A 27061-nucleotide genomic window follows, 5' to 3' on the forward strand; every position below is an offset into this window, starting at 1 on the left:
TCCACCACCATTTATTTATTTACTATTTATACTTAACCATAATACACTGTTTTCATGCTGTTTTTTGCACCTCTAGACTGCTGCTACTGCTGTTTTTGCACTGCATTGTGTTGTTTAATCTTGGTTATAGTTTTTATAGTTTCTCTTTGCACAGTACTGTATATTTAAAGTACACAGTTGGTTTACTGGTCAGCGCTATCTTGTGTTATGTGTATTGTCTTGTGTTGTCTGTCTGTCTGTACTGTTGTCTGTCTGTTTGTACTGTCTGTCTGTACTGTTTGTCGTCTGCACCTTTTGCACTCATTTGCACTCGATGCACTTTATGTAGCTTTGTGTTGTGTTGCAGCTCTATGTTGTTTAGTGTAGCACCAGGGTTCTGGAGGAACGTTGTGCTGTTTTTACTGTGTACGAATTATTGGATGAACTGGAATGCTGTTATAGGTTTATCATAACTCAAACAATTTTTGATAAAGAATGAGCAGAAAGGTGTTACCGAATGCACTATATGCCGAAGCTTGAGGTAGGTAAACAGCAGCAGAAGACCACATACCCAGTAGTAATATTAATCTAGAGTATGTTTCATATATGCCACTACTCCAACTTTAAAAAGTCCAGTGCTAAGTACTAAGCAGAAAACAGATTACAAAATAGTTCCATAAACTTATCATTAGTGTGTGTAAAAGCAAAAGAAAAAACACACAAATGTATCAATATATCTTATCCTTTATTCATATATGATTTGACTAATATACAGAAGTTTGTCCAAAAGAATAAAAACTTAGAGCTTTTAATATACAAAGTACCCTAAAGCACAATGAAAATGATTGTTGATGAATTTTAAATGCTGTTCAAAAAATCTGTTAAGGACAGCTTCCTCAGTCATGGAATGAAGTTGTAATGAGGAAAAAAACAAGACATCTGTGAAGAAAAAGTGCTATCTTTTGGTCTGTTATGCACAAGAGGGCCATTACAATGCCGGTCTTCATACTTTATAACAGATATTTCAACAAAAAATTATATGGGTATTTTTGTTATTCTTATTGCATTATTTAGTAGGACAAAACCATGACATACCTTAATACAATAAATAAAGTATGTCTAGCATTTGTTACATCAACAGTAACCCTTGATTTCTTTCTCCAGATTTGGATATTATCAGCACTACAATAACTGCAGCATGAAATGACTTTAAATACAAGCAAAAAAATCTATCAGAGATCCTAGATCATTATGTAGTACCTTAGATCAAGTATTAAATCACCATGTAAAAATAACACTCATCAGTACGAAGCCAAAATTAAAGACCATCTCATTTATTACGACAAGTCTATTTGTTTTAAAGTGGGCTGTGTTTTGTGCGAGATGTTCAGATATCTTTTAAACACTTTTGGGATCCAAATAATATAAAATTTTAATGCAAATAAAAAAATTTGCAACTAACAAGTTTCTGAAATGGTCCCAGTTTCACCATTGCTAACAACTTTAGTCTTTACCAGCAATTTATAAGTCCTTTTGTATGACACGAGCTGTGTATTACAAACACCCCAAACACTGCTTATCGCTCCGCTCTAGTTTCCATGTCCCACTATTGAGCCAGAAAGAAAACTCAGCATCTTTGGTCTATATTGAAATGAATCACATGTTGTTAGGATAGTTACAGCATGTCGTCATGGGTCTCCCTGGATGGGATTCTCCTCTGCTGACGACCCCGTAAGCTGTAGAAACAGGAGGAGGCGGTGAGGGCGATGCGGCTCAGGCCCATATTTAGACAGTGCACCTCCGATGTCACCGGCACCTCTGCAAACAGAGCACGCTCTCGTGGCATCTGAGAGAGGCTGTCACTATTTTCGATGTCTTTCACAATGTTGAGAATCTCCTGTCTCTCCATCTGCCGAGTCATCCCCCGGATATTCAAGATGGCAGACACGTGCTTCTTTCTATAAAATGATACAAAAATGTATTATACCTTTATAATAAGTTTAAAATTACACCTGGTGATCAATGAAGCTAATCTGATTATCTAACAAGCAAGAAAAATGATGTTACCTTTTGTCTTCATTATAGTTATTTTGTTGCAACAAATGCAAAACATATTTTTTTAATCAAGTTTTCATATCTGGAGAATGTAGCACAATTCTTACTCAATATAACGAGTGTCTCATTTCTTTTTCTTGGCACACAATACATGTCAAGTCAAGTTTATTTCTATAGCGCTTTTCACAACAGACATTGTCTCAAAGCAGCTTTACAGAATTTAACAGTTAAGGTGAATGATGTGCATTTATCCCTGATGAGCAGCCATGGCGACTGTGGAAAAGAAAATCTCCCTTAGATGTAATGAGGAAGAAACCCTGAGAGGAACCAGACTCAAAAGGGAAACCCAAAATGGCAGTATAAAATACAAATATAATTATATACTTTATATACACTGTATAAACAACTTATTACAGGCACTGGACACTGCAACATACATTGTTATCAATAAACACATGAATAAAAATCATAAGACAAACATAAGTGATATCAGCAGTTGATTAATACAGTAACTAAGAATTTAAAGTCAGAAGTATATTCTTTAGAATTCAACATTTCGGATTTTAATCTATCAGATTAAAACATTTATTTAAACATTTCTTTGATTTTGACTTTTAGATTTAATTTCGAAAACTATATTATAGATTTTGGATCTCAGTGTTACTTTGACAACAAAACTATTCATGTCCGCAATATCATCGCTATTTTTCTGAATTTATTCTGATATTTTGCCATGTCAGGGAATGCATGCATTTAACGCTGATACTTTTCAGCATGACTAGACCTTCACAAGAACCCTAATACACACTAATGAAGTGTGTATGAAGTATGTTCCAGTTATTTTATGTAATGCATTTTATGAAGTACTGTCTTTGCAAGACGTGCAATGTTTTTCTATTTGAATTGTTTTTCAATTTTAACTGTCAAGAATAGTTAGGGTTTACAGAGCCAAAAAAAACCCCAAAAACCCAGGTCTGTATGAAATCGAACATTTCCGCAATATCCTATGAAAGTGAAAATGACTGTGGACACTGGTTATCTACACAGATGGTAAGTTTTTAGAGATGGCGTACTACCAAATTCACCAGTATGCATCCATGTCTAATTTTTTGCCATTTCATGTTATTTTCTGTTAAAAAAACCCCAAACAAACAGCACTGTCTATGAAAGCAGCACCATGACTGGAAATACAAAAACACCTTTGGACATGAATCCTGGGAAAATGTAGCTGTCGGAAAAAAGGTGGACTGTGCACAAATTCCAGTCCTCTGCAATCCTATGGGACTTTTAAACAGGTTAAGCCACAGTCCTTGGCAGGATGCTGATATTTTTGCTTTGTCTTTGTTGCTACTAAGCGATGGGCAACTCCTTGGAATTTAAGTGAATCTGGGCTAACCAAACAGACTCTCATAAAAAAAAAAAAATCAGGAAGCCACCGAGAACTTGTTTGCTTTCATAAGCCCCTCATTCATCATCAGGCTGGACAGTTATGTTCTGCAAGATGACCTGAGGTCCCTGAGCACAGACCTTTATCATATCAAAGAGGCTGCAAAAGGCAGCTTGACACTTGACACTTACCGTACGTCAGGGAATTCCCGAACTAGTACGCCGACCTCTATTTGGATCGAGGGTGTGTCCTCCAGCAGGATGATCTCTGATATGTGAGGAATGGCACTGTCTAGCCATGAGGCTGTTGACTCCTTAGGTACAAAAAAAATTAAATAAATAAATAAATAAATAAATAAATAAATAAATAAATATATATACAAGTAAATATACAAGTTCTCCCATTCAGAAATCAGGGAGGAGTCTGAAATTGTCATCGTAGGTGCATGTCCACTGTGAGAGACATAATCCAAAAAAAAAAATCCAGAAATCACAATGTATGATTTTTTAACTATTTATTTGTATGATACAGCTGCAAATAAGTATTTGAACACTTGAGAAAGTCAATGTTAATATTTGGTACAGAAGCCTTTGTTTGCAATTACAGAGGTCAAACGTTTCCTGTAGTTTTTCACCAGGTTTGCACACACTGCAGGAGGGATTTTGGCCCACTCCTCCACACAGATCTTCTCTAGATCAGTCAGGTTTCTGGCCTGTCGCTGAGAAACACGGAGTTTAAGCTCCCTCCAAAGATTCTCTATTGGGTTTAGGTCTGGAGACTGGCTAGGCCATGCCAGAACCTTGATATGCTTCTTACAGAGCCACTCCTTGGTTATCCTGGCTGTGTGCTTTGGGTCATTGTCATGTTGGAAGACCCAGCCTTGACCCATCTTCAATGCTCTAACTGAGGGAAGGAGGTTGTTCCCCAAAATCTCGCAATACATGGCCCCGGTCATCCTCTCCTTAATACAGTGCAGTCGCCCTGTCCCATGTGCAGAAAAACACCCCCAAAGCATGATGCTACCACCCCCATGCTTCACAGTAGGGATGGTGTTCTTGGGATGATACTCATCAATCGTCTCCTCCAAACATGTTTAGTGGAATTATGACCCAAAAGTTCTATTTTGGTCTCATCTGACCACATGACTTTCTCCCATGACTCCTCTGGATCATCCAAATGGTCATTGGCAAACTTAAGACGTGCCTGGACATGTGCTGGTTTAAGCAGGGGAACCTTCCGTGCCATGCATGATTTCAAACCATGACGTCTTAGTGTATTACCAACGGTAACCTTGGAAACGGTGGTCCCAGCTCTTTTCAGGTTATTGACCAGCTCCTCCCGTGTAGTTCTGGGCTGATTTCTCACCTTCCTTAGCATCATTGAGACCCCACGAGGTGAGATCTTGCATGGAGCCCCAGTCCGAGGGAGATTGACAGTCATGTTTAGCTTTTTCCATTTTCTAATGATTGCTCCAACAGTGGACCTTTTTTCACCAAGCTGCTTGGCAATTTCCCCGTAGCCCTTTCCAGCCTTGTGGAGGTGTACAATTTTGTCTCTAGTGTCTTTGGACAGCTCTTTGGTCTTAGCCATGTTAGTAGTTGGATTCTTACTGATTGTATGGGGTGAATATTAACATTGACTTTCTCAGGTGTTCAAATACTTATTTGCAGCTGTATCATACAAATAAATAGTTTAAAAATCATATATTGTGATTTCTGGATTTTTTTTTTAGATTATGTCTCTCACAGTGGACATGCACCTACGATGACAATTTCAGACCCCTTCATGATTTCTAAGTGGGAGAACATGCAAAATAGCAGGGTGTTCAAATACTTATTTTCCTCACTGTATATATATATATATATATATATATATATATATATATATATATATATATATATATATATATATATATATATATATATATATATATATTTTAAAAACTAAATTCATAATGGTGTATTCATACTCAAAGATTTCAACCAAAGTTTCAGCAATATCAATCTGTTTCACTCTCAATAAGTCCTGAATGAGGAGGTCTGAGCATCAGAATAATCTATTGTTTATACATAGTCTGGGAAACATTACTAGTCCTGAAGAACATGCTATTTTAACTAAGGTTAAATATCTATGATCAGTTTAAGAGTTTTTCCTGACTCTCAGCTTGACCCTTGAGGTCAGCCATCTCTTAAAAGTATCAAGGCAGGACACTCTTCCATAAACAAAGCCATCCTGTTGTCCACATAGGTGACAAATGGATGTTTTTACTAGAGCAAAGAAAAGGCTATGCAGGAGAAGCAGCGACTATGAGAGGTCAGGGAAATGACCTTTAAATATCAGGGCATTTTATGGCTAGGTAGTTGCACCATGCCTCAGTGATTACAGTCCCTAATTTTTCAAAGGAACTGCAAATCTTACAGCAACAGCCGATGAGTCATGTATAATCAATCATATCACTTAGCTGAGCACCATTATAATAAATGATGCATGTTTATAAATGTTTGGCTATCTGGGAAATGCCTGTTAATATTTTTATTGATTGGGACGTTCTTATGTTTTGTGGGAAATTACATCATGTCCTGCAACGTTCACATTTTCCACATGACAATATAAACCCAAGTGTGCTACTTACCAACTCTTTGAAGAGTGTTTTAAGGTTCTTTCCCTCTTCTCGAAGACGGCCAGCCATCCTTTTCCTCATCTTCAGTGACGTGCAGATAATTCGCCCTCTCATGATCGCACGGAGGTACTCAGTCATCACCCGCCGATGGACTTCTCCCACCAAGACCTGCAATGACAACATGAATGAAACTGAACTTAAATTAAACAAACACTAATCACTTGTGACTAAAATGAACACTAAAATGATATGGTTTGATGGACACATCATGAAAATTTTGTTTTAGAATAATTGAGTGTAAATCAATTAAATAATGTGTTGTAAGCAGTATAGCACTTTAAATAATTTAACAGCTAAAAACAGCTGTCTGTGTGGTGTTCTGGTAAAATATTTAGACTATATTTTGTATACCTACTTTAGCACTGGGGTACACAGTTACAGTACATAAGTACTGTACAAATAGAGACTGAATCAGTATATGATTTTATATATATAAAATCATATACTGATTATATATATATTCAGTCTTATATTACACTAACTTAAAATAATACAGTTAATAAACCAAACCAGTCAGAATAGGTGTTAAACATGGTTAAATCTATGTCTAGCTAGTTCTTCCAATCTAAATAATCATTGCTTGCTACCTATCACATTACCTACTACTAGTTTAACAGGTATTGAATATAGCTGGTGGTAGCTGCAAAATATAACTCTATAAATCTAAAACTGTTCATTATCTGAGAAATAATTAAAATAGATGTTACAGTTTGCACCCAGAGTATGATCAAGTACAACATCAGGCTAAGTATAATTAGCTTAGCTTCCTAATAGCTAGCACTTGTGAACATTTAGCTAGATTATCTTTTTTTGCTAGATTCTCAAAAAAGCTCCTAGAACATAATACCTGAGTTAGAATTTTTGACTGAATTTATCTATAAATTATATGTGGTTATAAGAGTTAAAACAGTAGATTAAACTACAATAAAATATGAAATAATATTATAATAATGTCTGCTGAATATTAATTACACCATCTACTTTCCAGCTTTGCTCTCGGTGTGATACTGTTAATTGAGCAAATTCATCATTTGATTTTTACAACCATTTTACATAAGATTTAAGATAGTGGCACTGCTTATGCACCTGGTATGGTGGGGCTTCCATCCTTTTAAACTTCTCGAAGTGCTCCCTGATAAGAGATACGATCTGCTCAAATGCCTCCGTGTTGCTCAGCCATTTCCTTTTCACCAGTTTATCAAAGAAAGGCTACAAAAGAGAATGTGTGTATCAGAAGTGATAAAACAAGCAACCAAATAACTTTTCACTTTCGCTCACTTTCTTTAGGGGTGAGTTTTTGAATGTGGAATTCCAGAGAGCAGAAAAGACTTCCTGACAAAACAACAGCCCCTAGAAAATTTCCATTCTTAGGCAGCCAGGATACATGATGAGCCTTTGTGGCCCATAACGCCTGGCAGTGCCCAGTTCTACTGCGGTCTCTGAATATACTATGTGGCGCTTGGCCAAAAACATCTTGTTTGGCTGTGTTTGTCAAAACAAGTTATTTTTATGTTTTATCCCTGACCTGTTTGTGAGCCAACATCCCTGAGAACAAACCACAAAGGAAGCGCTGATAAGATATTCTTTATATTCTTGGAACGAGTCATGTAACTAACATGGAACCAGTTCATAATGTATGTGTTTATGGGTGTGTATGTACTTTTAGTAGAAACAAAGTGTTCCTCCAAGAAGCAAATAACTGTATAAAAACAATAGTATTTACTTAAAATTCACAAAATTATCTATTTATTTATCTTGTACGACTCGTAAAATTACATGTCAGGAAACAATGTGCTTGTAAACAGCAGATTTTGTACATGTGTGTTCTCTAATAAACATAGCAATGAGCATGCACGTGTGAGACCTACTCACCCTGATGTGCTCAAATATCCTGTCATTCAGCACTCTCACACTCAGGTTTACTATCTTGTCTAGGGCGGTGTTGGCTCTGCGGCCGGAGTCTTCACTGACGGCAGGATCACTGTGTATGCATCGCTCAACAAAGCTCCTGTACACAGTGCACATATACACCTTTTCCAATAACTTGATCTAAACATAAATAAATAAAAAGCAAAATTCAAATTTAGCTTAAATGTACCTGAATGGTGGACAGCAGTTGCCTAAGGCGATTGTTTTGGCAACATAACCATCTTCATGTTCCCCAAATACATTAACAAGTCCTTCGTGGAACATTTCCACCTTCCTTTGGAAGCTGTGACAACAAAAGGCACAAATATGTTCAGTTATGATGATGGTTACAATGGAACTGGAGTTCAGGGTGAAAACTTCAAATACAATTTTAAATACAATTTATGGACATAGATCAAACGTAAACATCAAGTAATATGAACAGAAATATTTTTTAAAGTTTAGGTTTTGTTATGACCCTCTCATTGACCAGATATTATTAATGAAAATTTGTAAATGACATCTGGTACAGTTGTAAAAAAAAAAAAAAACCTGCTCACCTATATAGAAAATCTGCAAGGCCATTAAGACTGCATTGTGCTACTCGTGAGGCCAGACCTCGGTTAATTGCTGCAGATCGTTCAAGATCTCCCTGTAGTCTCTGGAAATACATGCATGTTCGGTTTTAACAAAATATGTAAATTCATTCTTTAGGCATTTCATGCAAAATCAGGGTGAACATGAAAATTCCACAGATGTATTTGGGAAGTTCATTTATTATTAGTTCGCTAACAGAATATCAATTAAAAGCCTTAAGGCTCATTTGGTGTCTGTTTAAAAAAACTTTGTATGTATAAAGAATACTTTGATGTGCACAAATCAACACGAAGCATCCCAAATTCTGACTGACAGAACAGCTTTTATTCATCTTGACATATAAAACATTTATAAAGTTTCAGGAACTCCAAAGTAATAAACACCAGTCAAAAGATATTCTCAGATTGTTGTTATGATGATAGTGGTGTCTAAAATGTTTGTCAATAATGGTACGTACTATATAGAAACTTGCAGAACCGATAGAAATAAGCAATAATGAGTACCGATATACTATACACAGTGTTATCATGACAATAGCAGTTAGTATTGTCCTGTGTGGCCACTAGAGGCAAGTGCAAAACCTCCAAAACAATGTAATGGAAACTCGAATCGATGGAATGTTTAATTTATTTTTGGGAAAAAACATTTGTACATTTTATGCTGCTAACCTGAATTACTGTATTAGAGAGTGAGATCTGATACTCCTCAATGTGCAGCGTTTCCATCCATCTTTTTTCTTCCTCATCCAACACCTGGGACAGCTCAGTGGTTACTTTCCCCTAAAATACAATAGCAGGTTAAATACATTTATGTTTGTAATGTTTAAATAGGTGATAAATTGTATAAGTAAATAATATTACCATTAACAAAGATTATCTTGAATACATTTTGTGTGTGTATGGGTGAGAGTGTGATATTATCTTTGAGGTAAACAATGACTTATAAATAACCTCTCGAGTACACTCACTTATTCCCCTTCTTTCTAGGACATGCCTGTGGAATATTTTGTCTACAGACAGTGAAGTAGACACAGACTTTGTGACACAGACTGTAGAACACCTGCACTGACTCTCATTCAAATAGCCTAATTAGGGGGAAAGGTCTTGTTGTAACACTCCTATTGTGTGTTGCTTGTTGAGAACAGGAAAACTTGAGCTTGACCCTGAAATGCCGCACTGTAATTGGCCATACAGGTCGCGACGACCAGTCAACCTTTGGACTGAACAGGACGTGCTGTAGATGCACCCTTTTCCGTCTACTGGGATGAGGACTCTGCCCCAAGGGATCTGAGAAGAGGGAAACATATGAGGTGTTTGGGGGATTTTCTCTCTTACCCTGACATAATTGAGGCAGTCCAGCTCCAGCTTGTCCACCATCTCTGCTGGCAGCAGTGGGTTGAGCTGAGAGCGGTTGATGGGTAATGTTATGCTCACTGTTCCAATAACGTCCCTGCAGCAACAACCGGAAGAATTACTCAGACATTTTGAACAACACTTGTGTGGACACTTTGAAATTTGACGGGATAGGCGTAGGCACATGTTTCCAGACTCTTATCAACAAAAGCTTACCAATAATGCTATTTACTACAATTCCTGTTGTAGGATGTGCCTTACATCAAGTGGCCCAGGAAATATTATTCAACCAGCATGACACCTGACAAGCAATAAAAACAGCTGACCAAAAATAGTCATTGGACTATTTTGGACTACTGGAGCTAACCATAAATTTTATTTACCTGTCATATATGTTGTACAGCCAGTCTAGAAGGGAGTACATGTCGGTAATTTGCAGTTCTCCATTAGTGATATTCTGTAATCGGCATGTGATCGCTTGATGGTAACTATGTACATACACCTGAAAGGCATCATACTCCTCAGGGTACACAGACACAACATTCCGGCGAGCAGCTCCTAGATCCTCCACCATGCGAATTCGCAGTCTATCCAGGTATGCTGCCAGCTCACCTGGCAGGACCACATCAGACTTTGGCAAGTTCTCATTAGCAGCCTCAGTCACAGCCTCCTTCCATCGCTTTTTCAGCTCCCTGGGCCGTGGTCCACCTGGGACAGCACCCTCACTTGTGATCCAGTCCCTATCAGCCTGTTCTTCCTGTTGAAGGACCTGTACCACCAGGCCTAGGTTGGGTCCAGCAGTGGGAGAGCGCAGTGATTCCCGGACCACATCCCACAGTTCTTTTTGCAGAGCCTCGTACAGTAGCTCCACGTCTTTAGCCTTACGCCGGCCACTGTCTTTGCTGCTGGGGCTGGTGAGATCTTCCACACCAACTAGAGGTGTTGTGGACACCTCCATACACTCCTGTTCTAACTCTAGTATGTGGGTGTCTGCCAGGAACAAGTCTCGCTTGGTCACCAACTGTAGAATCTCCAACACTGAAACAGAAGATCAGGGGACAGAAAGCACAATTTAGATGTTGTTAGGTTTTATTCTTTATAGTACATACCAAGAGATAAAATGTACAGAAAATTTATTTTTGCATTCTCCTGCTTTTATCATACTTTAAGCTATACAACCATTGCTTAATTGGACCATGACAGAGAAAAGCCATGTCCATGTACTTATCACCAGCTCTTTTTGACATCTTAAATTCGGATCTCCTCCATAAGATATCCAGTTTGTGGTTAATAGTATTTAGCATACAACAATATCTTCTGTTTGCCTCTTTCACTAATATATTTTTTAGTTCAACACACCCTACCAACCTATTTCTACCTATTTCTTAAGGACTTATTCTCATTACCTTTGGTGCCAGACAACTCTGCCAGATGCAGAATAAGCATTCAACTGGGTTTCTCTCTGTCCCTTATGGAAATGACCTTAAAGATGCAGACAGGTTTTTGGCTTTTCCAATGCATTTTATGCCCTCATCACTTCTTTAGATTTTTATTTTGACAGCTTGAACATAATAGTTTGAAAGTCCAGTTTGGCAGGCTACTGACTGTTGATACTACAAAGACATGACCCTCAGTGTGATCTCACTAGTGCCTGTGATGTGGTCAAATATGAATTTTTCACATTTGTAATAAAATTAGTTATGAATTAGACCAGATCTTAGTAAGATCTATGTCCACACCCATTACATCATCCATTATACTCTCATTTGGAATAAGGGAATTTCCTTAATCTAGCTCAATCAATACATACTGACAGGTGGTAACAGAATCTGGCACAATCATTAACTTTCTCTAATAAAAAATAAAATGAGACTAAAGCTTTTCATTTACTCTTCTTGTCCAGTAATAATTTATTTCCCTAATAAAACACATATGTTAATCAAGGAATCCAGACATCAATTAGAGCAAATAAAATATGTTCAGATATCCAGATAAAGCTCACCACTAACAGTGAATTATCAGACTGTCCTCCAGGATATACAACTACATGTACAAGTAAGATCAGGAAACTCTATTGCAATATTATTGCAGTCATAAAAAAACTAAATAACCTTCACTAGTACTTCTGCCATATGTAAATGAATGACTTATGGAATGCCTAATGTATCATGTCTGATGTCTCATTGCTCCTGCTGTTCTGCTTATATAAACTCAGGCAACCGTCTGGTTATTTTGCAACGACTTGCTTCTTGGGAACTCTTTAACTGCAAATTTTTACCACTTACTTCTAAGCCTCTTTAACAGAACATATGGATCTTTGATGATATGATTAAACGATATGATTGTTCATATTTAGAGAAGTCCATCAAATAAGCATTTCAAAATAAACGTGAGTCACAGATTTGCTTAGAAATGTCCTCTTACAGCTAAGTTGCTGAATTCATTTCCTAAAAAAAAAGTTTATTTTACAGAAGAGGATGCTGGGGAGCCCAGCTTATCCGTCCCTGTCCCATTTGAGGAAACAGTGTCAAACCATTCCACCGAATGCTGTAACCCCTCCAGAACCACTACTGCAAATCGTGATGGCCTGAGTTAATTCGCCAACCCATCGGAAGGAGGTCTAAATATATAAGACAATGCTGACAGTTCTACTGCTATCACACAGGAGGAGGGCAGGGAAAATGAGTGTGCTCCCTGTTCTTGTGTAAGAAAGTAGGAGCCACTTCCTCTGGTAAACCCATCCGGGCCAAAGTCCTCCACCCAAGGACAAAAACGCCACTCAGGGGCTGGAGTAGCTTAATGAATGGGCACCACTTTGAACATCTTTTTTTTTTTTTTTTTTTTTTTTTAAGTCACCTCTAAGCTGAAACCTGTAAAATCTGTCCTTGAAATGAAATTGTGGCTCAATTGCCAGATGTTGAGAGAGTTCTTGGTTTATCCAGGAGTCATTCAAATTTGGAAAACTGCCAAGATAGGGTGAAGCTAAGTTCTGTATTTTTAGAAGAATACTATGGCTTTGTTTTGCAAAAACATTTGGCCACTGACACAGCTGAAAAAGCAGGTATGTATTTTCATGAATTGATATATGATCATACTTCGAATAAAAAAAAAAAAGTAACAGAAATGTACTAGATATTCCATGAAGGAAACAGGTAATTTTTGGAAAACTGATTTTTTATTAGTATTTGTGAAGTATGACCAAAGTAATGACTAATCAGAATATCCAGTAACATAGCTCAAAAAATCCTTGCCACTTGCACACATACCCTGTGGCCAAAAATACAGGACAATAATCCCATAAACCAGACATTATCCATCCGTACTGCATATTCACTAACTTTTTAGCTGGCATGCCTCAAAGAAAAAAAAAAATATATGAGACTCCATGTATTTTTTCAACTCCCACTTCCCACCTCCATCACAGGGGTATGCAGAATGGATAAATATTTTTCTTACAAAATGAGCAGGCTAGTGTTTTTTCATTGCTCCCCCATTCTTAAAACCCCCCACTGGCACAGCTGGATCAGACCTGCTTGGCTGAAGTGTCTAATGTCCCTGGGCGAGACTGAGCCTGTCAGAATACCACTGAAGCTTAAGCTCTTGTGTAGATTCAGCCATTTGGCTGTGGCCCGGCTGTTGGATTAAATAAACACCAGACACTCCTGTCACTGGAGAGCTTTTGGCTGGTTGCAAACTTGAACCCAGATCAGGACACATTGGTCTTGCTCCAAAGTTTGATTACTGAGGACATGTACAGTGTCCAATAAGTCGACATCGGCCCCACCTTACACTTTTACCCTTGTTATATTTAATCATTGCTTTATTTCTGATAAATGGAAGTGATTTAAATGTGTCTGAAAGCATAGGTTAGTAATGGGATTTTTGTCCTCTTAAGCATGAGGTAGGTGACTGCAAGTGGGGTGTAACCAGTCACGCTATCACACACTTATAAATATAATGGTTACCAAAGTTGTGTTTTGACACTGTTTCAATGGTGGCCACTGATCTATGGCTCAAAGCTACAGTTATAGTTTTATGGTTAATGGTCTTTGGCTATAACTGGATGTCTGGAAATCATTTACTACTCTCTGGTGTAACCAACTCAGTAAACGGTCTATTTATCAAACAGCGCCCATCCCAGTGAACAAGAACAGGTCAGTACTCTAATTACATTGTCATGCCTTATATATTTACAATAAAACATGACATTGGGGACATGTGCAAAGAGAAGAGAGAAATTATTCACCTATAAAAAATTATCTACCTATAGCTACCAGCTTATAAATCTGTGAGATCCTGTTTTTGTGGTTGTTTTTCTAATTACTTGTCGAAAGGCAATGGCCTTCTCTTTTTTCATTACTATAGAGTACTGACAAAGTCATGTGTCTATTAAAAAAACAAGCATTAATTGAAAAACCCAAATTCAAGGTCAAAAACTTTTCAAAGCTTTACTAATACATAACATTTGAAATAATTAATCAGACCTTATCATCCTTCGCTCAGGACATTTACAAATACAGATTTAATCTGAACAGACTTAAGCACAAGCATTTTAATCAAAAGAGCATCTTAGAACCATGTTGTTGGTTTTACTATTGTTGAGAGCATTGATTCCAGTGAGTGGTAAAACATTAATTTGCTTAATTGGTAAAACATGTCAAGTCTATATTCCTTGTTATACAAATGCCAGTAATGCTTTGAGAAACACTCTTAACAAAACCCTAAAAAATGGGCTGTCATTCGAGAACAATTACCACTTGGTTTTTTTTGTATTATTACAAGGCTTACATCTGTGAAGCAGTCGTTGTAGAGAGCTTTTAAGAGTTACAAATGACTTTTAAATTATGTATAAACAAGTGACAATTTTTTCACTGAAACCAGATGAAGCTTAAAGAGTCCTGTGGTCTCTTTTGCACAGTATGGTGAAGTACAGAAATTCTATGAGTGTGTAAACCAACATGATCGTAAGGTCAGTAGAAGGCTTTCACATCAACATAAATGTGGCTAAACATACAAATAAAAGGGCACTTTGTGCTGTGTCAGCTGGGGAATGAAAAGCAGCAGCTTCAGCTTGTTACCCTCCCACCCCAACTGAAAGAAAGCTGAGACTAAGAGATGAATACCCAGTTCCCTTTTATACAAATTCCTCTTTCCTTTCATTCCTTTACTACTTAAATTATGATCTTTCAAATCTTTTCATTTTGACAGCCCATATTGTGCTTTAGAGATATGGAAAGGTGATATGTTGGTGTTTCACTTCAGCGGCAGTACAGGTGATTACACTTTTGTACACCAAAAATGCTTTGATTAAAACTTGCAATGCATGTCACCACTATCTACTCTCGGTCGGCAGTTTTTTAAATGACCTATTCAGCAAAAAGGTTCAGATGCATACAGTGTATGTTTACTGTACATAACAAAAGTTAAAAAGTCACCTTGAATGTAAAATCATCAAAATTACACCCTCAGTAAATAAACTAATACAATATTATGTAAATTAATAAAATAAGGCATTCAGATGTTGGGTCATGACCATTTTACATCCTGCCCATACAAGCCCATTAAAAGCCTGTTATCTGATCTCAGCATGCAAAACTGCACAAATATGTGCCAATGATGTACTATACACATGCAGGTCCAGCTAAGCAATTACTCTCTGTACATTCTGCTGCCTGTCTATTTGAGTGAAATTTGTAAATGAAGTGCATGTGTGTACAAATAAGCATTTAGATAAATGCCATCAAACTCATCGTCATACAGTTTACATTTCATTTAAGTCTGAATAGTATTTAGCAACAATAAATTTTAAAACATGTATTAATAGTTTTTCCTTTTTTGCAGACTTCAGTAGCCATGTGAGAGTTGTTGTTCAATTGCAATGAAATGATTACTACACATGAGGCAGGACTACATCCTAGATGATAAAACATACTGCGATTCCTAATTGGTCCTCATAAGTCTTTTGTCCAGCACCTCAGCTTACCTGAGAGAGGCTCTCTGGGTTTGACTACTGGTACTTCCTCTACAGGCTCTTCTTCAGGGCCAGGGGATGCTGATCGGTCAATCAATGATTCCCTCTTTTTGCCCCTACCAACAATCTTTAAGAGGGATAGTCTGCGGCTGGTTGAATCGGCATCGCTCTCTGAGCAAAGGTCTCCATTAGGCAAGCTCTCTTTACGAAGGCTCTCTCTGCATCTCCCTGCCATTCTGTGGAGGTGGAGAAGAAAGAACAAGATCAAGAGGGGAAACTGAATCGTTTGCTGTTTCATAACCTATGTAAAGGTCTCATCAGTGGCTGTGCCAACAAGTAATTTAAGCTTTATAAAAACAATCTGGTTTATCTGTACCTTAGAAGACTCCCCTCTGAACTCCGACGGCCCTTCTTCTTTTTCTCCATGGGTGAGGGCATACCAATGGAGCCTTGCGGAGAAGGGGTGGCACTACCCTTACTCCTACCTGACATGCGCAGGCCTTTGCCAAGCTTGCCCAGGGTCTTGAGTGGTGACACACCTTTGATGCGGTCAAGTGTCCCTTTAATAGAACCACCCTTTCCTGAGCCCCCACGCCTCACTTCATTTGCCTCGTTCTCATCCTCCTCATCCTCAAATGGGTTACGGTCCCGTGGAGCGCCCCCATCTAGGAGTGAGCCACCATTGTGCCTGGGCCACTCCTCATCTAAGCCGTTCTCCTCAAACGGGTTGTGGTTAAGGCTCATCTTGCGGAGAATCAGCTCACTGTGAGTGTTCTCCAACTCCAAATTCCCCTTGGTCCCCTTCAGCCGAGCTGGGAGGTTCTTAAGAACGGGCATTCTTCGGCCTGGAGAATAAACACTGAGGAACAACAATAAATCATTAGACAGATGAGTTCTGTTCTTGCTTAACATAACTAAGCTTCACACACATGTCTATCTTGTTCTCCAAATCCTCCTCCCTAACATGAACATTGGTAATAAATTATAAGATAAAATTATTCTGTTGTGTCACAGTTTATTGGGGAAATAAATATTTTAATCAGACCTGCCTTCAATCATACTCTGTTCAATTTATTGCTCTAATATATTAACCATTTCTAACTTTAGTGTGACTGGTGATTATTATATTGTTTTAATCTTTCATATAATTTCTACAGACATCCTGTTATATTACCATAATTGTACTTGGCTGGTGACAAACATGAAGGAAACAGTGCTGAATCACTTCCTGTTGGTGAATTTGTATATTTGTTTATAAAACATGGGATAGGAGGTGATCAACGCCTTGCCTCGACCAGATAAAACACTTTTCTTAAGCTTAAGATAATTGACCAAATTTTTTGTTGTTACTTGAACTCACAAGTGAGTTGCTGAAAACTGGATATAGAAGCATTCTATAGAAGCTTGGATTGAATGAAATCATAATAAGCTGTTAAAAAGCCATTATCAGTGAGCTTTTAATTCCTAAAGGAATTTTCCCAAATGTAATGATAATAATGCATGTATAATTTTTACATACAACATAGTAGTATGTAACAACAGAACTATTAGAAGAGCTGGAGAATATAGGACACGGTCAGTAAGACCTTTAGTATTCAAACTAATTGCTAACGTTTAGTTTTCATGACTAATATTTAACCTGGTGGTCAATGGACCCATCAGTAATCGACAAAAATTGAAGGAAGGTCCACAGAAGGGAAAATTATATAACAGCTAAATTCTTGGATAATTCCGGTACAAATCATTTGTATTGATTAGCATTTTTAGTCTAGTACTTAGTTCATTTTGTACGAAAGTACACCCATGACATTTGTAGCAGTCTAGTGTGATCGGAATGAAACAATATCTTTTGCATGAGTTAAGAGGGAAGTGGGTGCAGCTGCTTTTGTGAAAATAGGGAAATTGAATGAAATGCCTAATTTATCTGCAACTCCAAAAACCTAAATGGATTAAGATGGAAAATGTAGTGAGTCAAGAACATTCAGCAACAATGACAGAATGGGACCAAAACATTTTATATTGCGTGAGTCCAAAAGCCCACTGGTCTTATGGATGGATTAATGATAAGCCGCTACCTATTTAGAACTGAGCAATTGATGGTTAAGAGACTTGCTCAAGACTTGATCGGGGGAAGTGATGGAATTTGAACTCACAACCTTCCAATGAGTTGTAGTTATGTACCTCATTTCCTTCTTGTATTGCAATGCTTCAAGTCATCATCTATAACCTGTCTAGCTCTAATTATAAACTTTACAGCAGAGCCCCTTTGGAATGTCGGGTTAGATTTTTGTCTGAGATACAAAGACTATAAGAGCGCCTTCCCAGGCTAAGTCTATTTCCTGTACTGCACAGGTAGCATATTACCTCCTGCTTGAAAACAAGTAGTCACTGCTTTTTTTTTTTTTATAAAAAGCTAAATATAAGCCATTTACAACAACAATGTTTAATAAAAGTGTTTGATTAATTTGATTAATCAAACACTTGTAACTTTTCATGTACTGCAGTTTAATAATGAAGAATTATTGAAGAGATAACTTTCCACTTTCCTACACTATCGTTTTTTAACATTATACTTTGAATTAATATGTGAACATTGTTATGATTTATTAGTAGGTTGGTAGGAGTGTCCTGTTGACCTGATTTATTGTCATGTTTTAGTAAGAACTAGCCAGACTTTTATTGCTCACAGATCATTTTATGAGCATTATATGTAATTTGTAGGTGGCACCTCAATGTTAGATTAGATAGGCGTTCTCTTACACATCTCTACACATGTTGTCTTTGCTTCATTTTCTGATTAAGCTAATTCTTTAAGGGTATAAATTAATATTATTTTTTATCTATGTCTAATTTGGGTCTGGTTTCAAGATGTGCCTCAGAAGTGTGCAGTGACCATGGTTCTGGCATCGAACTACAGGACTAGGAAGACCAGGAATGTTGGAGGTATCCCAAGAAAGGCTCAGCGTGACTTTCCCTGAGGGAAGGTTTAAATGCACCCCAGCCACAGAAGCATATCACCAGGCACATATCCAGTACATTAAGATTCAATTATGACTGTTTAGTGCATTTTAATATTGAAAATATAAAAAATCACTTGGATCACATATGCCACAGTTTAATCCTGTTCAGCCCAGCAATGACCTAATTACAGCATTCAGAACAGCCTGTATCTTTGTGTTCCCATCCAAGTTTGCATAACACTCATTTATTTTAAAAAGTTTGTTTCTGAGCAGTGGATGCCAATGAATTACTGAAAATACAGCAAAGTTTGATTAGCACATGAACATTGACTAACAGACGTAGGTCAATGAGATCATTTCCCTGACCATAACCTTGCTTACAGTCTCAACACTGGATTATGCCCTGCCATAAATGTGTTTTTCCACTACAAAGTTTATTGCAAGGTTATTATGGAAGTAAATCTTTAACCCCAGTAGATTACGTCTAAAATGCAAGAGGGGTTGTATGTTTCCTTTCTCTGAAAAAGGAACAAAAATGTCTTGGTCAGCTAATTTTTCATTTCAATTCCGCGAATTATGTCAAAGTTTATGATCTAGGGTTAAAGTTCCTAATGCAAACTGCCATGAGAGTAATAATAATAATAATAATAATAATAATAATAATAATAATAATAATTTTTATAGGAAACTACCAACAAAAGTCTTGAGGGTTTAAAGAAAGGTGAAACTGTTCTGTTGGTCATGAATCAAGTGTAAACTGTTATGATGTGTTTTCTTTAAACAAGCATTACTACAGACTGAATACTAGAATACTGACTGTGTTAAAACAAAAGAACCTTGACCTTGGTTGTACTTGAGAACTGCTGAGCAATCTAATCCTGGTGTCTTTTGTATATTATATTTATTTATTTTGACATTAATGCATTACTTCATTTAATTAACATACAATTGATACAATTTAAACCTTTATTCTTTGGAATAAAAATACATCTAGTGAAAATTATATTTGTGATTAAAAACCCTTACAACTTGAAACAGCTGAAATTAAATTCCTCCAATAATACAGCAATTCTAAATAAAATTGATGTCTATTATGATTTATTAGTTTTATTTTTAACCCAAGCTCATTCATCCTTCATTATTATCTATTCTGACTCACATATTAAGAAAATTCAGATCATTCTTATAAGTTTCTATAAGAAATTGTATACTTACACAATCCATCCTGTTCATTTTCCATACTAGTAACTCGAAGAATGCAAACCACGAGTATCAGGCGGTTTTGCTTGTTTTTTTATTCTTTATTACTTGGAGAAATGCTGTGCAGCAAAACTGGCAAGCCTCTCCGTCAAACCGCTGGCTTTTCATTTGGTGGGTTGGCCCTGACTAACTGAACCGATTCAGAGTCAAACGACTCTTTCAAACGACTGAAACCCTAACGAGTTGTTTTTCCCCCGCATATGGACATCTAAAATTATCATATAAGTAACTGAAAGACACGAAGGGAACGACATGGTGTATTTTAGTTAGAATATATATTTATTTTTTGTGTTAATTTCGTTTTCTCTTTCGAGTCGATTCACGAGTCGTTTTATGTAGATAGTTCTAAAGCGATAGTATAAGAATAATGTATGGTGAATTCGGTTATATTGGGATACTTTTGCCATTTCCACTATGGCTAAACATTCTTGCCATGAAAGAAATAAAAACTTGCTACATAAAACTTGATACGTAAAACATCATTTTTATTTATATGAGAGAGAAAGAGAGAGAGAGAGAGAAGAGAGAGAGAGAGAGAGAGAGAGAGAGAGAGAGAGAGAGATATGGAAAGTAATGAAGTCCAAATACTTTGTTACTGTAGTTAAGTAGAATCTATCTTCTGGTATCTTACTATTTATTTTTCAGACAACTTTTTACTTTCACTCATAAATCTTTTACATAAATATCTGTACTTTCTACTTCTTCCATTTTCAAACCAGGCTCGTTACTTTAGTTTTAATCTATTTGGTGACATGATTAATATTATTTCTTCTCATTGCACGCATTTTCAGCCCATCAACCTATTTCTTGCCATTGGTAGTGGTTCTTGCCACCAGTGGTAGCTTTTTTCCACCTATCACTGGTGTATCATTTCCTGGCTATCACTACAGAATAGTCGAGACTACGAAGCTAACAACGAGCAAGGCAGAAGGCAACAAGAAGTATGGGGCTAATGTGGATGAGACATTTACATTTACATTTATTGCATTTAGCAGACAGAGGGAGTCAGCGATGTAAACATAACTGAGAACAGTCATTCCTTCCATTGCATTTCATAGTCAAATATCTTACTTTTTACTCAAATACATTTTGCGAAATCAGTCGCAAGCAGGGTCGAGCTCGTGCTCTGTTTTAAACTTGTTTTAAAAGGTGCTTTTTGGTATCTACTTACAATAACATGCAATTCAGTGTCAGTTTAAAAGCAAGCAGAACATTTTAAGAGAAATAAATGATGGACTTCTGATTCTAACTTGCCAAAACCTCCGTAGCCTTTTTGGTATGTTCCTTTTTTGAAGTAGCTGAAAAAAGGTTTTGGGCTCATAAAATTTTTTATTAGAAATCATTCAGTGTTTGACTCATTAATATCATTATATTAATATATTGTAGTGCTAAGAGTAACAGTCTTTTTTACATAAACTGAGTTGATTAGGCAAAGAGTCTTGTGACAAAAAATAATAACATGAACATTATAGCCATAATAAATCATAGAATTTTGGACACTTAAGTAAATTTGAAGGCAAATACTTTTGTACTTTTAATCAAATGAAAATTTAAAGAGAGCAAATTTACTTTTACTGGAGAAATATTTTACCTCATATATCTCTTCTTTAACCCAAGTACATGATTTGTGTACTTTGTCCAACACTATATATATAGTTTGGCCTACACTTCTGGTCAGGCAAAATGCAAATTATTCATGAATCTTCATTTCTGTAGGTCTTTAGCTTTGTACATACAAACAGCCTAAAAATATAAGTAATTTGTCGCACACGTGGCATCAAATCAGATATAAGTAACAAAATCTTCCCCGAATTCATCAACATAATCTAAAAATGTAATAATGTATAGACACAACAGGCCTAGTATTAAAATGTAAAAAGTGAAGGTCTTTGTGATATTTAGGGTGTGACAATTAACTCTGTTCAATTCAGTTTTATTTTTGATAGCACTTTTTACACTAGATATTGTCCCAAAGCTTTACACAGATATATAGGTTATAAAATAGGAATGTATATGTTAGTGGCTATAAGTTTATCCCTAATGGGCCAACCAGTGGTGACAGTGGCAAGGAAAAACTCCCTGAGATGGTATGAGTTAGAAACATTTAAAGAAACCAGATTAAAAAAAGAACCATTTCTGATCTGGCTGACACAGAATGTCCATTAATTATAGTTCCATCATTGTTGAGGTGTGCTGTTCAGTGATGGGTCCTTCTCTACACACTACAATATTTTAGCAAAATGTCTTCTAAAATTGTATAATAATACATATTTAAGCTTGTTTGATTTACTCTTTAAGAATGCCTTTGACATAAGAAGAAAAGAAAAGATTCTCGTGGCTCGACCAGTACAGTATTTACATGGCACGACCAGAACGTGGTCAAAAAGACAAAAAGTGTTGTGGACTAACATCCACAGATGAAGGAACAACCAATGTGGTGCTGACATATATACCCCCATGTGCATGAAGACTTTTGACCCACTTGAATATATAACAGAATAAATAACAATACCAACAAGAACCAATACCAATTTATGAACAAAGGTCATAAATTTAATTAAATAATCATGGCAGTGTTTTTTACATTTTCCTCAAAATTTTAGCATCAACTTCCCATTTGATGCTGACCACACCCATATATTTGTGTCCTTCCTGCTAATAATAGTTTTTTCTATAAAGCAGTTTAACAGCAAAGGCTTAGTAAGCATTCCGATGAAAAAATAAATGCTGTTTAAACATTAAATTGTCCCAATTTACCTAATGTAGCAGTAGATATGAATTAACTCTGATGTAAAAATGCTTCACAGCAGGTTCTGTAATTTTTTTGTCCCCAGTAAAGCAGAAAGCGGTTGTGCTGCCCCAGACTAAATCACAAAGGACTAAGTGTGATTGTAATTCTTCGGAATCTGTGAGTCCTCACACCTATTACTGTCTTTACGTGTTTATGGTGTTGCATGTGACAGTCGGTCTGGACATGTGCCCGTAGGAAGTCAGACTGTGCATCAACTGGTCACGAAACACAATAGAGATTACTGTGCAGTGCGTCACAACAGCTACATTTCAATCACATCAGCCTGAAAAATGACATTGTTTTGTGACCACGTTGGAGGAGTATGTGTGTTTCTCCAAACAGTCGCTTCCCCCTTGAATCGTGGTAGCCAATATGAGTATGAGGAAAATGACTTTTCCTTTTGTGATAGGGTAAACACTTGAGGAAAGCTCAGCTGCATGATTTATAAACAATAGATGGACTCAAATGGCTGCCTTCGCTGTTCTGTTAGCAGACAGGGGTCACATTTTTGTCCTAGGAAAAATAGTTGGACTCATGTTAACAGAGCAAAATCAACAGTGTTAAGCTGAATAGACTGTAGATGTTACTTTTTGCATAGATTCCCAATTTGCTCTTAGATAGTGTGTTTATGCACACATTAACGTGTGTTTTCTGAGCTCACACAAGAAAGAAAACTGTGTTTATGTTTCCTGGTTGTGTAATGATGTCTCTTCCATATGCAATGTGCCTTAAATAGTAATTCCTTTGCATCTATGATATCATGTATGAGCAGTCAAAAGTCCCCTTTACAATGGCCATTCCCATATGAATTTTTTTCGTACTTTACCAGCTCAGTGCTCGAGGACAATATAAGTCCCTTCGTTCCGTCTTTTTCTTGATAATGAGTTACAGACCTTAACCTGCCAGGGTGGAAACAGAGCAAGGGCATCACACTCATGTTCCTGTTACTTGTCATGGGGTGAAAAGAACACGCCAGAGAACAGGAGCTGGTGTCATATCTAAGACTAGCAGGTGATAAAGATGTAGAATTGCACCGTAAACGCCTGAAGAGGAGTCTATTATTTCAGGAAATAACACTGTGCACTGCATAACAATGCGATTTTTCATTGTTATGTGCACTCAGGGTCCTCGTGTCCTTTCCCTCTTGCTGGAAGCGAAGGTCACCTTGGCGTTGCCTCAAAATATTTTCCAGCACTTCACTGAGCAGGACAGCATGCTGGTGTATGTTTGATTTACTAGCCAAATTTGTGTTTGTTTATACAGATTGAATTCGTAATTTGCGATTCGGTTACACAATCAGAGTGTTTCGATAGAAGTTGATTTACAACTTAGGAATTTGATCAGTGAGGTAACAGGTTTAAGTCCTGGGTAAAACATTAGTGACAGGCTACACACCAGAGTTTGATATCTGGAATTTTGGGAAAAAACACATACAAGGCAATGCGGAAATGGAATGAAAGTTCTACACTATGCAAGAAAGCACTTTTTCTGCACCTCTTTATTAAATACCATGCCACAAGTGTTTGTTTATAAGTACAACATATTAGGGTAGTATACTGGGAACATCACTCTCTGAAGTTCACAGTGTTATACATTGTTTTGTATGCAAATTAATAGAAAAATGACCTCCAGTAAGGGTTAAAGTATACAGAAGCAATATTTTAAGATATTTTACTTTGTCCCTATTTGATGTTGTAAGAGTAAACCTACCCCTTTGCACCACTGTGTGGTGGACAGCAGTGGATGCTTCAATTATAGCCAGCCAAAATCCTTTCCATGAGCCAAAGGAAATGCCCTCTAATCGTGCCATCACCCCTTGCTGAAATAAGGGCAATATTAAGTGCCCTAAGAGCACAAGGCCTGGCGGAGCTGATAGAGTAGTCTTTCGTTAATCTACTCAATCAGCCTAGTGATGACCAGCAGTGAAGGAATAAAAGTGTAATCCTTTATTCATGCTGACTAGAGCTGGTGCTGTTGGATGCATTGAGGGCATCTCTCATAACTGGAAGGAGGACACTGGTTTGACGTCATAGAGTTGACCTTCTGCAGTCAGAGGTGCAGGTCATAGGTAATTTTTAACGCTTGTAGCGGAAATTGTCACTCAATACAAACTTAATTTGTGGTTTTCAGGAAGGGGATATTATTGCACATCCCTCTGCTGTCCCACAATTCTTATTATGGATTAGAATTTGGCAGTGATTTTGCTTTGTGGTATATCTTTTTACTTTTGTGTTACTTTTTTTTCAACACAGTCTTTTGAACATTACACTGATGCTATTATAAAGCTATAAATATATTACTTTGACACCAGTCTTTGGTAGGGTTACTGAAATGTTCTTGTTTAGAAATATAATCAATTATATCATGTATTATTTTAATTATTATATTAATTATTTAATACATGAAATCTAATTCATTCTTTTTATAATATTACTATAATATAATAATAACCAATCTTATTATTGTTGTCTTATTCTGTTAGCAAATAATTGTGCCAATAAAACAAAATAAATTCAAACTAGTTAATTAAATTAAAATTTAATAAATAAATTCAATAAAAAAGAAGTAAAAAAAAATACATGACAAATTAAAACTATAGTTTAATAATTTTACATTTGGTTTATGTACAAAATGATGCTACAATGGGTGACAATTACATTGAGTTCATTTGTTTTCTTTATACTTAAAACTTAAAAGCATTTCTTTTGCATTGCATTTATGACAATCTGCTCATGAGATTTAAAAATCACACATGTTATATGACACTACACTCATTAGAACATTACTGAAAGTCAACTGATTTCAGATAAAGGAACTACAGCAATGTGATTGATTGCTTCAGTACCTACGGCATGTCTTAATTTCAGTCACCGAACTATTATTTATGCACATTTATGTACTATTTTTCATGCACAAATAGCAAATGTATATACTGAAATTAAATTATTTATTTGTTATCAAATTATGCCCTACCCTGCATTTTCATGTATCACATGATTACTTTAAATCACTATATTTGCAATTTTATTACATTACTTTCATTACACTTTTGAACACTGTTTTCCTTTTTTAAGACCTCTTAAATTTATTTACATTTTTCTAAAATTGTCTTTTGATTAAAAACAAAGAACTTTTCAATGTTTGCAATTGATATATAGTACACATTCATCTTATTTTTTACTACCCTTCACAATACAAGGGTAGTTTATGAAAAATAAAATCTGAGAGTATGATATTTGTGTATTTGTGAATGTCTTTTTGTAACTACTACATTGGCTAAGGTATCTTCCATATGCAGGTGTCTATCCAGCTATCCATGTGCATAATCATCATCATCATCATCATCATCATCATCATCATCAACAACAACAACATCATTATCATAACCATGCTTGCGTGAGCATGTGGAAAGTAGCTACAAATGGACCATTATGACTCATCCAATCATAAGGCAAGTTGACTCAGTAGACGCAGGGCAAGTAGTCATATCAGTTACAAGTTTTCTTTTAAATCACAGACCACAACTAAATCAACTAGCATTAATCCTCACGGTGATCCTCGCTGTCTAGACAGTGTTTCTGATCAAATCAGCCTACCCAAACATCAGTGTGAAAGAAAGCTTCTTGCAGATCCATGTCTATGTCAGTCATCTCGGTGCCTGAAAACAATAAACTATTCTATTTAACGGACACACAAACTTCTATTACTTACATCTAACTAAAATTATAACTCTAATACAACTGGAATCCAGACACAGAACAATGTTTCACATTGTCATCTGTGAAAGTCAGTGACCATACCATAATAGCAGAAAGTCCCCAACATTTTCCTCTTACCTTGTTCAGCTGTGGTACAGTGGTGGTTTGTTTGTAATAGTCTCAAAGTTGCAACATTCCGGAGCCTGGGGATCTCTCTGAGTGTGTGTCAGTATACCATGTGTGGTGGTTAATACCAGAGTGACGAACAATATGAGTGTGTCTCTTTCAAGCAAAGGCACGGGAGCATGGGGGTGGCTGTGGTCACTTCCTGAGCTGTTTTGCAGCGCAAAGCTGATGCTTTTTCCTCAGGAAGCCGGCCATCCCCTTTCCTTCTTACCAACCAACAAGTCCCCCTCCCTCCAC

At 36.7% G+C, this 27061-nt stretch overlaps 1 protein-coding gene across 3 annotated transcripts; it reads right to left on the reverse strand.

Moving 5' to 3' along the window:
- Nucleotides 1-705: 705 nt before the first annotated feature.
- Nucleotides 706-26956, reverse strand: exoc3l2b (exocyst complex component 3-like 2b). Of its 3 annotated transcripts, none has more exons than XM_083549296.1 (13): nucleotides 26777-26956; nucleotides 16306-16788; nucleotides 15942-16165; nucleotides 10342-10996; nucleotides 9941-10055; nucleotides 9275-9385; nucleotides 8570-8670; nucleotides 8200-8313; nucleotides 7974-8109; nucleotides 7188-7310; nucleotides 6054-6209; nucleotides 3613-3734; nucleotides 706-1937 (listed from the first exon to the last, which is right to left on the reverse strand). In XM_083549296.1, the coding sequence occupies exons 2-13, from the start codon at nucleotides 16764-16766 to the stop codon at nucleotides 1655-1657; spliced, it is 2601 nt and encodes an 866-aa protein (XP_083405422.1). In that variant the 5' UTR covers nucleotides 16767-16788; nucleotides 26777-26956; the 3' UTR covers nucleotides 706-1654. The 3 variants fall into 3 exon arrangements, with proteins under 3 accessions (XP_083405422.1, XP_083405423.1, XP_083405421.1); XM_083549297.1 differs by lacking the exon at nucleotides 26777-26956 and adding an exon at nucleotides 24651-24847; XM_083549295.1 differs by lacking the exon at nucleotides 26777-26956 and adding an exon at nucleotides 20105-20262.
- Nucleotides 26957-27061: the final 105 nt, after the last annotated feature.

The sequence above is a fragment of the Silurus aristotelis genome (genome assembly GCF_946808225.1).
Source record: "Silurus aristotelis genome assembly, chromosome: 8".
NCBI lineage: Eukaryota > Metazoa > Chordata > Actinopteri > Siluriformes > Siluridae > Silurus > Silurus aristotelis.